The sequence below is a fragment of the Phyllobates terribilis genome, unplaced genomic scaffold (genome assembly GCF_046119375.1).
Source record: "Phyllobates terribilis strain yellow unplaced genomic scaffold, ASM4611937v1 Scaffold_3__8_contigs__length_932513732, whole genome shotgun sequence".
Classification (NCBI taxonomy): domain Eukaryota; kingdom Metazoa; phylum Chordata; class Amphibia; order Anura; family Dendrobatidae; genus Phyllobates; species Phyllobates terribilis.
The window spans coordinates 886,174,578-886,191,996 of record NW_027362763.1 but is presented as its reverse complement, the minus strand read 5'-3'; the positions used below and the strand labels follow the sequence as shown (position 1 = coordinate 886,191,996).

Sequence of the window (17,419 nt, the reverse complement as noted above, 5' to 3'; positions counted from 1 at the left end):
TTTTCCCAATTTTTCGCACTGACTGACCTTCATTTCTTAAAGTAATGATGGCCACTCGTTTTTCTTTACTTAGCTGCTTTTTTCTTGCCATAATACAAATTCTAACAGTCTATTCAGTAGGACTATCAGCTGTGTATCCACCAGACTTCTGCACAACACAACTGATGGTCCCAACTCCATTTATAAGGCAAGAAATCCCACTTATTAAGCCTGACAGGGCACACCTGTGAAGTGAAAACCATTTCCGGTGACTACCTCTTGAAGCTCATCAAGAGAATGCCAAGAGTGTGCAAAGCAGTCGTCAAAGCAAAAGGTGGCTACTTTGAAGAACCTAGAATATAAGACATATTTTCAGTTTCACACTTTTTTGTTAAGTATATAATTCCACATGTGTTAATTCATAGTTTTGATGCCTTCAGTGTGAATGTACAATTTTCAAAGTCATGAAAATACAGAAAAATCTTTAAATGAGAAGCTGTGTCCAAACTTTTGGTCTGTACTGTATATATATATATATATATATATATATATATATATATATATATATATATATATATATATACACCCCACCCAGCAACATTCGGACTATAAGACGCACCCTCCATTTTCCTCATAAATTTTGGAGGAAAAAAGTGCGTCTTATAGTCCGAAAAATACGGTATTTAATATGGGTTATTTTATTTGCTATGTAATACCATGTAGCATTTCATATCATATAATTTCATATATCAAACAGCAGCATTAAAAACAATAGATTTTTGTTGCTGGACTGTGAAATAATGCAATTATTGCTAAAAAATTCTAGTCATTGTATAGGGTACAAATGTAGTTGCAATTTTTACCTTTTCTAAAAATAATCTGTCCGAAAGAACCATGAGTTTTCCCAGAATTATCTTTCATAGCCTTAAATGTTCCTTTTTCAGCAACTTGCTTCACTTGTTCTTCAGTAATTGGAATTCCTAAAAATTCAGTTATCTTCTTCACTGATCCTTCAAGGTCCTAGGAAGACAGTAGGTTTTGGTTACTACCATAAATTAACCAATCTTATGTCGTTCTCTATTATTTCTTCTGTAGGCACATGATCAGTTGTATACCTAGTTAATCTATTTTGACCTTTAGGGCTCATATTCATCTGCGAGAAAAACGGACAAGTGCAATCCGTCAAAAAATCGGATTGCACTCTGACTAATGTTATTCTATGATTGTCTACTCAACTGCGATTTTTTTCTCAGCTCAGATTGGACTGAGAAAAAAATCACAGCATGCTGAGTTTTGCCGTGAATATTGGACAAGACTCCCCAATGGAAGTCAATGGGTGCTAGGAAAAAGGAGCCGCATACAGTAAAATCACAGCATGACAAGTCAGAATAGAATAGATACAATTGAAACCAGAAGTTTACATACACTACATAAAAAGACACATATGCATGTTTTTCTCAATAGCTGACATGAAATCAGAATAAACCTTTCCCGTTTTAGGTCAATTAGGATTACCATCATTTTTAATATTCACCAAATGCCAGAATAATGATAGAGAGAGAGAATGTTTTAAGGCATTTTTATTACTTACTGCAAAGTCAAAAGTTTACATACACTAAGATTACTATGCCTTTAAACAATTCTGGACTGCCCATATAATGACGTCATGTGTTTGGAAGCTTCTGTTTGTTTTTTTGGCAATATCTGATTTAATTAGAGACACACCTGTGGATGTATTGTAATGCACACCTGAAACACACTGCTTCTTTGTGTAGCATCATGGGAAAGTCTAAAGAAATCAGCCAAGATATCAGGAAGAGAATAGTGGACTTGCACAAGTCTGACTCATTCTTGGGTACAATTTCAAGATGCTTGTAGGTGACTCGTTCATCTGTGCAAACAATTCTACGCAAGTACAAACAAGATGGGAATGTCCAGCCATCATACCGCTCAGGAAGGAGACGGGTTCTGTGTCCCAGAGATGAACATGCTTTGGTCCGACATGTGCATTTCAACCCAAGGACAAAAGCAAAAGACCTTGTGAAGATGATAGCGGAAACTGGTAAGACTGTGTCAATAACCATAGTGAAACGAGTACTGTATCAACATGGGCTGAGAGGCCACTCTGACACGAAGAAGCAATTACTCCAATAAAAAAGCCAGATTAATGTTTGCAAATGCACACAGGAACAAAGACCTTAATTTTTGGAGACATGTCTTGAAAAAGGAAAAAGCTCGGAAGCCCAAGAACACCATCCCAACTGTGAAACAAGGGATTGGCAGCATCATATTGTGGGGTTGTTTTCTGCAGGAGGGACTGGTGCACTTCACAAAATAGATGGCATCATGAGAAAAGAAGATTATGTGGCAATACTGAAGCAACATCTCACGACCTCAGCCAGGAAGTTAAAGCTTGGGCAGAAATGGGTCTTCCAAATGGACAATGACCAGAAGCATACTGCCAAAATGGTAACAAAATGGCTTAAGGATAACAAAGTCAATGTTTTGGAGTGGCCATCACAAAGCCCTCATCTCAATCCTATTCAAAATGTATGGGTAAAGCTGAAAATGCAGGTGCGAGCAAGGTGACCTACAAATCTGGATCAGGTATACCAGTTTTGTTAGGAGGAATGGGCCCAAATTCCGACCAACTATTGTGGAAGCTTGTGAAAGGATATCCCAAATGTTTGACCCAAGTCATTCAGTTTAAGAGCAATGGTACAAAATACTAATGAAATGTATGTAAACTTTTGACTTCGCAGTAAGTAATAAACATGCCTTAAAACATTCTCATGCTCATTATTCTGGCATTTGGCAACTATTAAAAATTCTGGTAATCCTAACTGACCTAAAACAGGAAAGGTTTATTCTGATTTCATGTCAGATATTGAGAAAAACATGCATATGTGTCTTTTTGTATAATGTATGTAAATTTCTGGTTTCAACTGTATATACCTATATATACTTAGAATAGATAGATATAAAGATGTCAGTAACATATATAATTAGTACAGTGTGTGTATAGCTTACTGCCCATGTATTTAATTAATAAATACATTTCTGAAAAAAATGGTGTGGTGTCCCCCGAAATTTTATTAACCAGCAGAGGGAAATCGGACCGCTGGTGGCTGATGTTTATAGCCTGGGAATGGCGTAATACTCATTGAGCTTCCCAGGCTATTAATATCAGCCCACAACTATACACTTAACCTTGACTGGTTATTAAAATGGGGGACCCCCAAAAAATGACGTGGGATCCCCCCTATGAGATGCACCAATTCTGGTACTTAGCCTCCTCTCTTCCCACTTTCCCTGGTGCGGAGGCAAGTGGGGTAATAGGGTTGGGATTGATGTCAGCTTTGCATTGGCAGCCGACATCAAGCCCAGGGGTTAGTAATGGAGAGGCATTTATAAGATGCCCCCATTTCTAACCCCATAGTCAAATTGTGTCCCCTGCAAAAGAATAAAAATAATAAGCCATCATATTCCTCACCTGTCTGATGGGAAGATATTCCATTTGTTCCTTGACGTATGTATCTTTGCTACATCTAAATGGCAGGCAGGCTCGCGCTGACATCATTGAGGTGAACTGAGTTTATTAGCTCTGAACTCCGCTCAGCTTATTCCCCTCTACTGCATGTCAGGCTGAATGCAAATGGAGTCAGGCTTGAACTGCAGATGGCTGACAGGTACCACTCTAGGCAGTCCCGGATACTAGAACTGCTAAGGTACACACACACGGACGTGACTCGGGCTCCGTTCAGACTACTCCTGGGTCAGGATGGATACTGACACATTGTCACAGACATGGCTGGATTCAGAGACTGGTTTTAGCAGTCTGGTTATACGGAGTACACATTCAGACACACAGGTCTTTTCAGGTTTAAGCAATGGCCACACTGAAGAACCGGGGGATGAGTTTCAGGCAGTGGCCACACAGGGACCAGGGGGCGAGGTTTAGGCACTGGCTGCACAAGGACCAGGAGGCAAGGTTCAGGCACTGGCCGCATACGGACCAGGGGCGAGGTTCAGGCACTGGGCACACATGGACCAAGGGACGAGGTTCAGGAACTGGCCACACATGGTCCAGGGGACAAGGTTCAGGCACTGGCCACACCTGGACCAGGAGTTCCAGTTCAACTCACTAGTAGCACACTTCACTCACTAAAGACACAATGTTGCTTAAGCTCCTCCATATTGGGCAGGGTGTCTTTTATACAAGATACCAGCTGGGGGCAACTTAGCAGGTGCGTGCGCTGCCCCTTTAAGAACAGGGGAGCGCACGTGCATATGATGCACCACCAAGACACAGACACAGGAAACAGGGAGCACACTGGGGAACACACCGTGAAGCCGGGGCGGTGAATATGTTGGCATGGAGAGGGAACTATGCAGGGGCTCTGGCATTAGCGTGTCACTGAATTTTATACCACTGGCTGGTGATGAAAAAATAATAATATTTTTAACCACAAAAATTTGTGTTTTAGCCCCAGATTTTACATTTTCATACAGGGAAATGGGTAAAAATGGAATCAAAATTTGTCACACAATTTCTGGTGAACGTGGCAATGCCTCATATGTGGCTGTCCCATGATGCTTAATGACACTGTGAGGCTTGGGAGGGAAGAAGCGCTATTTGACTCTTGGAGAACAAATTATTGTACAATAGTTTGCAGACTCCGTACACAGAGGCCCTAAGTGCCAGAAGATCAGAATACCCCCTCAAGTGACCCCATTTTGGAAATTGCACACCTCTGGGAATTTATCTTCAGGTGCAGTGATGATTAGTGTTGAGCCACCCCCGTAGTGTTCGGGTTCGGTTCGGCTTGTCGAACACCGGCATGTTCGCCGAACGGTTCGTCGATCGGTTCGTCGAACACCATCGAACACCGTAAAAACCAATGGCAGGCAAACAAAAACATATAGAAACACATAGAAAACACATAGAAAACACCTTCAAATGTGTCCAAAAGCTGACAAACTGCTCAGAAGACACAACTAACACATGGAAAAGTGACAAGTACATATAGTCATGCGAAAAGAAAAGAGGTGGAGGAGTAAAAGGAGGAAGAGACACAGATATAGGCATGTCATGCCCTTCTAAAATCAAGAAAGACTGGAGTAAAAATCTAAAATCAGCCTACCAACACCCAGACGTCGTGACAAGAAAATTAAAAAAGAAATATCTTTAGGTAGAATGGCGGTTCCATTCAGAACACTTTCCTTACAAGAGGTAGTGGTATCCCCATTGGGAGTCGTGCCAAATACAGAACCCAATACATTCGGACTAATCCACCACTTGTCATATCCAAGGGGCAGGTCAGTAAACGACAACATTGACGCAGAACCAAATACAGTAGTATATACTGTACCTCCTTTGACAAGGCAATCAGACGGGTCAAGAAGTTGGGAAGGGGCACCCTAATGTCCAAAACAGACATTGAGGGGGAGTTCCGGTTACTTACTACCTGTGCCTCCGAATAGTGTCCGCCTATTGGGGTGCTTCTGGGAAGGAGCATACTATATAGATCGCTGTTTGCCCATGGGGTGCTCCATTTCCTGCTCACTATTTGAGGCATTTAGTTGCTTCCTTGAATGGGTCGTCATGAACGTTTCTAAGGGGGCACATATTATCCATTACCTCGACGACTTCTTATGCCTGGGCCCAAAAGATTCACCACAGTGTGAATACACGCGGTAGTCCACCTGTGAGAAGGAGAGAGCTGGAGGGAGAGCGGACACCACAGAGCCGAGGGGTTAGATGGAGAACGGAAGAAGGAAAGAGGGCGAGGGAGGTAAGGGAGTACGGTGGAAGGCCGACCTGAGCTCCCCCACGTTCCTACTGGGCGGGGAACAGCCCTGGGAAGAAAAGCCGCTTGCGCATCCCTTTGAGGTTACGGGCGCGAGCGGGCAGAGGGACTACACTGGAGTGCGAAGCCGACACGGCCAGGCCGTTCCTGCCCATGTGACCTCCGTGTCGCCGGGTTTGTGCCAGAGCCGCAGTGGACCCTGACGGCCAGTCCCCCTCTCCCAATACTGGTGCCTGTCTGCTGGTGGGTCGAGACCCCCCGCGGTGGAGGCAGGTCTAAACTCTGTAATTTAAATTGGCTCTGTAATTTGAATGAGTACACTTTAAATCCTTTTACAAGGATCTATTAGAGGGCAAATCTGGTGCCAGCAGCTGCTGTAATTCCAGCTCCAGTAGCGTCCACTAAAGCTGCTGCAGTTGAAAAGCTTTTATAAGGATATAGCTTGGCGGTCCGCCGCAAGGCGTGCTACCGCCTGTCCCAGCCCCTTTGCCTTGGGGCGCCTCCCCGATGCTCTTGACTGAGTGTCCCGGGGGCCCGAAGCGTTTCCTTTGAAAAAATTAAGTGTCCAAAGCACAGGTGGTGTAGCTTGCTTAACAGCTGGGCTACTCCGCTGACTAGCAGACACTGCTACTAGGCCCAAAGTATTGCCTGGGCTAGATGCAGTTAAAAATTTGTAATTTGATCTACAGGCGGTGTAGCTTGCTTAACAGCTGGGCTACTCCACTGACTAGCAGACACTGCTACTAGGCCCAAAGTATTGCCTGGGCTAGATGCAGTTAAAAATTTGTAATTAGATCTACAGGCGGTGTAGCTTGCAAAACAGCTGGGCTACTCCGCTGACTAGCAGACACTGCTACTAGGCCGAAAGTATTGCCTGGGCTAGATACAGTTAAAAATTTGTAATTAGATCTGCAGGCGGTGTAGCTTGCTTAACAGCTGGGCTACTCCGCTGACTAGCAGACACTGCTACTAGGCCCAAAGTATTGCCTGGGTTAGATGCAGTAAAAAATTGTTATTAGATACACAGGTGGTGTAGCTTGCTTCAGATGGGCTATTCCACTGACTACCAGACACTGCTACTAGGCCCAAAAGGATTTCCTGGGTTATATGCAGTAAAAAATTACAATTAGATACACAGGCGGTGTAGCTTCCTTCACAGGTGGGCTATTCCGCTGACTACCAGACACTGCTACTAGGCTCAAAAAGATTTCCTGGGTTAGATGCAGTAAAAAATTAGAATTAGATACACAGGCGGTGTAGATTCCTTCACAGGTGGGCTACTCCGCTGACTAGCAGACACTGCTACTAGGCCCAAAAAGATTTCCTGGGTTAGATGCAGTAAAAAATTAGAATTAGATACACAGGTGGTGTAGCTTGCTTCAGATGGGCTACTCCACTGACTACCAGACACTGCTACAGGCCCAAAAGGATTGGCTGGCTTAGATGCAGTAAAAAATTGGTATTAGATGCACAGGTGGTGTAGCTTGCAACACAGATAGGCTACTCCAATGACTAATAGACAGTGCTACAGGCCCAAAAGGATTGTCTGAGCTACATTTCGACCAAATGCTGTGAAAAACACTTGCACAGCACTGGCACAGACCTGCCTGGCAAAAAGTGCTATGAACTGCTGTAACCTAGCCCTCAAAAGGGCTGCAATTAGAACTAGTCCCTACTCTCTAAACCTATCTCTCTATGTAACTGGAAATTTGCTTGCAATTCACACAGTTATATTGTATAGCGCCCACAGCAGCAGCGGTGCCGTCTAACACGCAGCTGCAGCAGTGAGAAAATGGTGGCGACGGGGAAAATGGCTGGGTCTTATAGGGCAAGGACATGTGACATACACAGGCAATGACACATGCCCTAGCTTGTGTGATAAAAAAAGCACTTCGCTGCGTGTGTGCGCTGCTGATAGGCTGACAGACTGCACCGCCGCACTGTAAATGAGGGAAAGAAAAAAAAAATAGAGATCGGCATTATTTCTGCAGAGATCCATCCCCTGCCCCTCCCCCCGCCCACTCTACACTGAAACTGTCTATTAACATTGATTAACAGTAGTGATGAGCGAGCACTAAAATGTTCGGGTGCTCGAAGCTCGGGTCGAGCACATTGGAATACTCGGGTGCTTGACCCGAGCAACGAGCCCAATGTAAGTCTATGGGAAACTCGAGCATTTTTCTGGTGGTCTTCCCCCGGCAGTCTGCAGAAGGTCAAAAATTGCCCAAATCGATGGGAACAGTGCTCAATTAAACGTCAGGCAGGCAGAATATATAGAAAAAAAGGAAAGAAAACCGAACATAAGATCCAAAAAATAATAATGGAAAGGCAGGGATATAATGTATAAAATACCTTTATTAGGCAGGGTGGTATACCATACGGTTAATAAAAAAGCGTACGCTGAACCGGCGATTACATAATTAGAGAAAAAAATTAAATTAATTAAATTATGGACATATAAAACACATGATAGAGAAATGTATGAGCGACTACTGTCGAGAAACTACCAAGAGGCGTGGCATGTATAGGCAGGCAATAAATATTAAGAATAATAATGTGATAGTAATTAGTAATAAATATTATAATAAATACAGTATTGTAAAATACCAAAAGTGTGCACTGCCAGACCAAATAATAACCACTAGGCCACTATCGATTAAATAGAAATGGTAGAGAAAATACACTACTGACAGTAATGACTGTCATAGAGTAAAAAGAAAAGAGAGGGAAGATTCAAAAAAGTATACAAAACGAGAGAGTAGATGCAAAGACGCTCATATTGTACCTGAGAGTAATAGCCGGCCACGTGACGCTGCCCCTGCCTTTCCATTATTATTTTTTGGATCTTATGTTCGGTTTTCTTTCCTTTTTTTCAATTAATTATACCGAATGGTCTGCCATTCATTGGTCCCTATATTGTATTTCCAGCCTTGGATTTTAGCCAGTGACTGGAGTGATTTTGGTCATGCATATTCTAAATACATTGTACAGTGGTTTTCCTCTTTTTCCAGGCAGAATATATAGGCAGACAGGCAGGCAGGGTATATAGGAGGGTGCATGAAAAACATAGTAGGGCACTTGGAACACACTAGTGCCCTCCAATTTTCATGCACCCTTCTCTTTAAAAAGGCCGGCTGGCAATTCAGCAGCGGCATACACCGGTACCCGACAATTTAGAACAGAAAGAATAGAGCATCACACATAGATTAGATGGATAGAAACATGTCAGTTACATATATAATAAGTACAGTGACAGTGTTGGTTACTGTACTTGTCATTTAGTGTTAAAATAAAGGATTTATTAAAAGAAAAATTGGCGTGGGGTTCCCCGTAATTTTAGTCTCTAGCGGAGGTTAAGCAGATGGCTGGGGCAGATGTTTGAAGCCTGGGAAAGGGGTAATACCCATGGAGCTTCCCAGGCTACTAATATCAGCCCCCAGCTGAATACCTAGCCTTTACTAGTTATTAAAACGGGGGACCCCCCAAAAAAATGACGTGGGGTCCCCCCTATTTTAATAGCTAGCAAAGGCTAGGCAGACAGCTGGGGGCTGATATTAATAGCCCAGGAAGGGTGCCATGAATATTGGCCCCCTCCCAGGCTAGAAACACCAGCCGTCAGCCGCCCCAGAAATGGCGCATCCATAGGATGTGCCAATTCTGGAACTTAGCCTCGCTCTTCCCACTGCCCTGTAGCGGTGGCAGTGGGGTAATAGGGTTGGGGTTGATGTCAGCTTATAATGCCAGCTGACATCAAGCCCAGGTTAGTAATGGAGAGGCGTCTATAAGACACCCCCATTACTAACCCCATAGTGAAAGTTAAAAAAAACACAAACACCCAGAATAAAGTCCTTTAATTGAAATAAAGACACATTGCAGGCGGTGCAGGCACCGCTCCTGGTTGTGAGAGCCGAGTGTCAGCTGTCATGTTAGCACGGGCACAGCTCCTGTGCAGCGCACAATCGCCATGATGTACCTATACGTAATCAGTATAACTACTTCCCTTCTATGTCGTATAGGTACGTCAAATGTCGTGAAGGGGTTAAATATTTAAACAGCAGCAATCGAGGTGAGGTATGATCGCTGCTGTTACAAGCAGATGACAGTTATATATCATAACCAAGATCTGCACGGTATAGAGCTGGCTCAGCTCCTGAACCTGCTTCATATAAATACAACCTCATGGTGACATAGTTACATCCAGGTGCACAAAGGGGTTCAATTTCACTTATCTGTTCCTAAAGATGGAAAGAGAAATGGAAATCCCTAACACAGATGTGAAATAGCGATTTTAGATTTGGTACATATACCCTAAACATACAAATTGGTTACACATACACCAAAATACGATGTTGCATGCAGTACATGCACATCCTACAAGCAGAAATATAATTCAACGTACAATTCCAGATACACAGATATATACTCAGACATGTACACATTCGCAGACAAACATATAAAGATTAGTGATGAGCGAGCACTAAAGTGCTCGGGGACTCGTTGTTAGAGTCGAGAAAATTGGAATGCTCTGTTCGAGTAATGAGTCCAATGTAAGTCTATGGGAAACTCGAGCATTTTTCCGGAGGCTCCTCCCAGCTGTCTGCAGAGGGCCTAAAAATTGCCCAAATCGATGGGAACAGTGACATGGAAACAGCATGGGAAAGACTCCTGGAAGCATTTCTGACTCCCAGGTCAATGCTGTCAACAATGTTGTCAGAGGTATTACGCCATTTTTACGGACTCACAATAAAACATACAAAAGCGAAACCAAAATGGATTTTCCTGGGAAATGTGTTAAGTAACATCTTTTCCAGGGTAATGACTTGTATATAAGGCAAAGTAAATATACAAAAACAAAAATGTTCCTCCACACCTAGGGCTATGCTCACACATAGCGTTTTTGATGCGTTTTTGCACTTTTGCATTGCTTTCAACCAAGACAAATGCATTCACCAGGAAATGTCATTTTAACATTTTACAACCTTATCTGGCCATGTGGTGTGAGACACATCATCAGACACATCCTGTTTCATTTATGATGGAGGGACTCTGAAAGTCACAAAGCCTATTTGTATAGGGCCATCAGGCAGCCCTTATTATTCTTAAAGGGCCAGCAGTCGGCCCTCGCTATTGTTAGAGAGCTATCAGCCGGCTATGCTTTGTTGTTCCCATTATTAACAAGTGGGTCTCCTATACTGTTATTGCGTATACAGTGACTGCAAGGGCTGCCAAAAATTTGGATGCAACCCAATACCCGTTTGAAAAGACATAGAGGAGGGTCTCAGTAAAAAAAATGTTCCCATTATAAAGGAGCGGCTGTCCTATAGTGGTAATGCCCATGCTGTGACTTCAAGGGCTGCCACAATTTGGGAAAAACCCCACTAACAATTTAAAGACACATAGAGCTGGGCCACAGTAACGAGTACGACATGTTCCTATTAGAAAGGAGAGGGTCTGCTATTCAGTTATAGGGTATGCAGTGAGTGCAACGGCTGCCAAAATTTAGGAAAAACCCTACTAACAATTTAAAGACACATAGAGCTGGGCCACAGTAACGAGTATGACATGTTCCCATTAGAAAGGAGAGGGTCTGCTATTCAGTTATAGGGTATGCAGTGAGTGCAACGGCTGCCAAAACTTAGGAAAAACCCCACTAACAATTTAAAGACACATAGAGGAGGGGGCCTCAGTAATTACATATTCCCATTAGAAAGGACAGGGTATCCCATACTGTTTGCCTATGCAGTGACTGTAATGGCTGTCAAAAATTTGGAGGCACTCCAATGCCCCTTGCAAGAGACATAGAGATTGGAGGGCCTCCTGAAAACAATGTTCCCATTATTAAGAAGTGGGTCTCCCATACTGTTTGCCTATGCAGTGAAGCAACGGCTACCAAAAATTTGGAGGCACTCCAATGCCCCTTGCAAGAGACATAGAGATTGGAGGGCCTCCTGAAAACAATGTCCTCATTATTAGGAACTGGGTCACCTATACTGTTTGGCTATGCAGTGAAGCAATGGCTGTCAAAAATTTGGAGGAACTCCAATGTCCCTTGCAAGTGACGTAGATATGTTGATATGGTACATATGGTGGTGATATGGTGGTGGAGGATAAGGATGCGGAGAAGGAGGAGGACAAGAACAAATAGACAAAATCAGGAAGCGTATACCAATGTCTGGGTGTGAAGACAGAGGTGCAAGGGAATAAAGTTAGACCTCCCATAAAAAAGATACTGTATTTGAGTTTATGTTACGCTGCTATCATTTGGTGGTGTTGAGAAGTCTGGCCCAATCCAGCCCTTGTTCTTTTTTATAAGAGTCAGCCTGTCAGCATTTTCAGTTATGCTAGCAGCAGGACGGGCCAGGACCTCCAAGGCATAGAGAGCCAGTTGATGCCATGTGTCCAGCTTGGATACTCAATAATTATAAGGCACAGAGGAATCACAGAGGACGTTGGTACGGTCGGCAAGGTACTCCCTCAGTATCTTCCGCAACTTTTTCCTCCTTGGGAGAGTACCCCGCACCTCAGGGCCTGTGCGATGGGAGGGTCTGAGAAAACTGTCCCAGAACTTTGACACTGTTCCTCTGTCTCTGTATTTGTGTCTCTCTCACCTGTACTCCTTGGTTGTCCAACGAACTGTGACCTCTGCAGCCAGCGTTTTCAGATGGGAATTTTTTTAATAATTCCGCAACAAGGGCCTTCTCGTACTGCCCCATTTTATTAGGCCTGTCCAGCTCGGGAATAAGAGACAGAAAGTTCTCTTTGTAGCGTGGGTCTAGAAGTGTCACCAACCAATAATGACTGTCACCCAAAATTTGGACAACGTGAGAGTCACGGGAAAGGCTGCATAACATAAACTCAGCCATGTGTGCTAGACTGCAAAGAGGCAAGACTTCCGTGTCCTCACCAAGACCATGCTCGCCTCCTCTTCCTCCTACCTGTCCTCAGGCCATCCACGCTGAACAGACGATATCAAATTTGTGCAGGTAGTACTGTCTATAGCGCAGGAAACTAGCTCCTGTTCTTCCTCCTCCTCCTCCTCTTCCTCATTGTCACCCAAACCACGTTGGGATTAGATGAGGCTGGGCTGTGTGGAATCACCCTGTATGGTTCCTTGCTCCATCTCATCGTGCTCCGCCTGCAATGCATCCTCTTTGATTGTGAGCAGAGAGCGTTTCAGAAGACAGAGAAGTGGGATGATGACGCTAATTATGGCATCATCGTCGCTCACCATCTTGGTGGAGTCCTCAAAGTTTTGGAGGATGGCACATATGCCTGACATCCATGAGGTTTTATGTGTGGAGTCTGACCTGAATACCGACGGCCTTGTTGATGCAGGTAGTCAACAACTGCCCTCTTCTGCTCACAAATCCTTCCCAACATCTGCAATGTAAAATTCCAATGTGTGGGGACGTCGCAGATCAGTCGGTGAGCTGGAAGCTGCAAACGCTGCTGAAACACGGCAAGGGTGGCGGAAGCTGTAGCTGACTTTCTAAAATGGGCACACAGGCGGCATACTTTCACAAGCAGATCTGGCAGATCCGGGTAGGTTTTGAGAAACCGCTGAACCACGAGGTTAAGCACATAGCTGCCACCAGGTTCCGGCCATTGTCACACACGACCATGGCTGGCTGTAGGCTCAGCGGTGTGAGCCACAGATCTGCCTGCTCTTTCAGAGCTGCCCACAACTCTTCAGCATTGTGCGGTTTGTCACCTAAGCTTGGCCGAGGCAGTGCTGCAGTGCTTCCAGCTGGCTACTGATGTGGTCATTTCGGAGATGGAGACTGAAGAGGAGGAGGAGGAAGGGGAGCAGGAGCTGTAGAATGTGGGGGTAACCCTGATTGACCCAGGGTCCGCAATCCTCGGCGTCGGGAGGACTTGTTCTGTCCCAAGGTCCGACTGGGTCCCGGCTTCCACTATATTAACCCAGTGTGCCGTCAGCGAGATGTACCGTCCCTGCCCACAAGCACTTGTCCACGTGTCCATAATTAGGTGGACTTTCTCAGTAACTGCGTTGTTGAGGGCATGTCTAATGTTGTGGGACGTGTGCTCATATATTGCGGAGATGGCACACCAGGAGAAACAGTGGTGGACTGAATACTGAGGGATGGCCGCCGCCATCAGGTTGCGGAAAGCTTCCATCTCCACGAGCCTAAAAGGCAACATTTCGAGCGCAAGCATTTGCAAAATGTGTGAATTTAGTAGTGTGGCCTGAGGGGCATTGGCTGCGTATTTGCGTTTTCATTCCAAGAACTGGGGCATGGACAACTTAACACTGCGCTGGGACAAGGACGTGCTTGCTGATGGTGCTAGTTGAGAGTGTGCAACGACACGTGCAGGGCGGGAGGCATCTTGGCATGTGCCATGGACAGGGGATTGGTGTGCACACACAACAGCGGAACAAGCAGTGGTGTCACCCGCAGACACTGTTCCTGGACCCTGGGGTTCGGCCCACAAAGTCGGGTGCTTTGCTGCCATGTGTCTGATCATGCTGGTGGTGGTCAGGCTGCTAGTTTTGCTCCCCCTGCTGATGCTGGCCTGGCAGGTGGTGCATATTGCCTTTTTGGGGTTATCTGCAGACTCTTTAAAAAACAACCAGACTCTGGAAGACCTAACAGTTGTACTGGCAACTTTCGTCGTGTTGGTGTTACGGGAATCGCTTTCCCACCTTGTGTCTGCGGCCACCACACTGCTTCTTCCTGCCTGTTGTGGTGCTACGCCTCCCTCCCCTGTGTGCTGCTGTCCTCGCTCTGCATGTCCCTCTGCCAGGTTGAGTCAGTTACTATATTATCCACCACCTCGAACTCCACTTCCTCTTCCTGACTTTCTGGCAATTGTGTCTCATCATCATCCACCTCTTGCAACAGTTTCCCATCGTTGCCTTCATGTGACCGTGGCTGCTCAAATATTTTGGCATCGCTACACGCGTTCTCCTCTTGACTCGCTTGAAGCTAGTCGGGCGAGAGGCCAGAATCTACAAATGGAAAAGTGAACAGCTCTTCTGAGTGTCCAAGTGTGGGACCAGTTGTCTCCGGGCACTCGGCATGGTGGGAGGAAGGAGGATCAGGGTGAGGAATATTCAGTCCAGACTCACGGCTACTGAGACTTGACCGTGTGGAAGACAGGGTGGTTGTGGTGGTGGCAAAGTGACTGGAAGCATTATCTGCTATCCAAACAACAACCTTTTCACACTGCTCGGGGGTTCAATAGTGGTGTGCTACGGTCCCCTAGTATTTGGTACAGGAAGGTCGAGCGACAAGATGTGGGTGTTTGTTGTGACACAATTTCAGCTTGCCCACGGTCACGTCTTCGGCCTCCGCATGCACCATCACCATCACGTCCACTTCCCCGTCCCCTGCCACGCAACTTGCCCATTTTAAATGGAAGATAATATTTTCCATGTTCACGAGAAATGGCTGATTTTGGAACGCAGTTATATGTGATACGTCTGACAGAGAACCACGATTTTAAATAGCAGGCCTGTAGTTTACTAATACTATTCTTCACAGAGACCTCGTGTGAATAGCTTGACCGACACACTGCAACGGAATGGGAAAGGAGGCCAATATTTTGACGAGCATAGCGGCGCCCGGTCTTGTATAGACTTGATGATGCTGTGCGGCCTGCCAATCACTGTAATGCCGACAACCAACATGGCTACGGCATTACAGTGCGTGGCAAGCAATCCCTGCATGTTCATTGGCTTTCTAAAGAGCGCCAAACATGCAGGGCGGGAACCCAAGTTCCCTCCGGAGCAACCCGGAAATATTCGCTGAGCTTGTCGATCACCGTGATGCTCGGGCGAGTACTGAGCAGTGGCGAGTACGTTCGCTCATCACTACAGACAACCCATTTAAGGAATGATTAGAAGGGAAATTACACTTTGTGGGCCCTCCTAACTGCAGATTAAAAGGTGCACAGACTTTTTAGACAGTTTTTATTTTTACTAAAAGGAGGGCCCTATTATTTGATAAATATGTATATCTATTTTGTCATAAGGTGTTTTCTGGGCACATTACTCTTAGGGAGGAAACCTGTAAAGGGTAAGGTAAAACTTGATGGGGATCGCAGGAGAACTGGGACTAGACTAAATTCAAGTACATATACATAAAGCATACATTTATTAAATAGATTTGTACACCTGATGAAGCTTGCATATTTACTATGAAAATCCATGTCAGAATAGTTGTATAATATTTTTTAAAGGTTTGCCTCCTTTGATATTAAAATGAGCAAAGCTCATAAAATACTTAATTTAATATCAGAATAATCCATGTATTTTCAAAGTAAGTACATCAGTCCCAATAGTACTAAGAGATCGATTTATTTATGTATACAGTTTGTCTTATCAAATCTGATGAGAGATCCGTTTAAGGACAATTGAGAACAATTACGCAAGTCTAGTTCCCATCTGCTAGCAGCTAGTGAAGCGAAATGGCTCAGCATTTTGGATGTAGTTTTAAAAATATATTTATTTATTTAAATTTAGACATACAGTATAGTTAGTCATCTTTCAGATGCATGAAAGCTTACTTACTTCTTTCATGTCTTCAAATGTCATCAACAAAACTGTATATTCATCAAGATGTCTGTTCCAAGCAACTGCATGATCAAAATAGGATCCCCACACAACTAAAATGATCAAAAGTAAGTGATTATTCTGGAATTAGAATAAACGTCCAGATTTGTGAACTGAGAAATCATAGAAACTTGTTAAAAATGGATTAAGTTTTTCTATAACTGTGCAAAATTAAGACATTCCTCATTTTTATTCAATAACATTATCATGTAAACAGATTATGTAATCATAACCACAGAAGAGAATAAAAGGAATTATTATTATTATTATTTATTTTTAGAGTTTATTTTTAGAATTCCAGAGTATGGCGGATGCTCGAGAGAAGTCTTGGAGGCGATTGGATGAGGAACGTATAAGTGTGGACGAGAGAAGAAGGTCTTGAGACGACCGGAGATTAGGTGTTGGAAGGTAACAGGAGATTAGTTCAGAGATATATGGAGGAGACAGATTATGGATGGCTTTGTAGGTCAATGATAATAATTTAAACTTGATACGTTGAGGAATTGGGGGCCAATTAAGGGATTTGCAGCGGGGAGAAGCAGAGGAGTAGCGAGGCGAGAGATGGATTTGTCTAGCAGCAGAGTTAAGGACAGACTGGAGAGGTGCGAGAGTGTTAGCAGGTAGGCCACAGAGGAGGATGTTGCAGTAGTCCAGGCGGGAGATGATGGGCATGCACTAACAGTTTAGTAGATTTAGGTTGAGGAAAGGACGGATTCTGGAAATGTTTTTGAGTTGGAGGAGGCAGGAGGTGGCAAGAGCTTAGATGTGCGTTTTGAAGGACAGAGTCAAAGTAGAGGATTATTCCGAGGCAGTGGACTTGCGGTACAAGGCAAAGAATGGTATAATTTATTGTGATAGATTATGTGAGATGGAGGAAAGATGATGAGTTTGGTTTTGTCCACATTGAGCTTTAGCTGTTTTGATTATCTTGAATGGGGACTTTGCGTGTCGTATTACTGGGATTGCCCTGTTGTATCTGCTAGGACTTCGCCGGATGTTGCATCATCGGATGTGACCTGTATGCGGTCCATTTGGTCGATATGCATTCCACCTG

At 44.3% G+C, this 17,419-nt stretch overlaps 1 protein-coding gene across 1 annotated transcript in view; it reads right to left on the bottom strand.

Annotated features, from left to right (window-relative positions):
- Positions 1 to 17,419, bottom strand: part of LOC141257755 (sulfotransferase 6B1-like) — a 117,022-nt gene that overhangs the window by 27,655 nt on the left and 71,948 nt on the right. Inside the window, exons 5-6 of the mRNA XM_073672685.1 lie at positions 16,324 to 16,418; positions 843 to 999 (exon numbers count right to left, since the gene is read on the bottom strand). Of these exons, the coding sequence (XP_073528786.1) occupies positions 843 to 999; positions 16,324 to 16,418 (252 nt within the window). The remainder of the gene's footprint in view (positions 1 to 842; positions 1,000 to 16,323; positions 16,419 to 17,419) is intronic.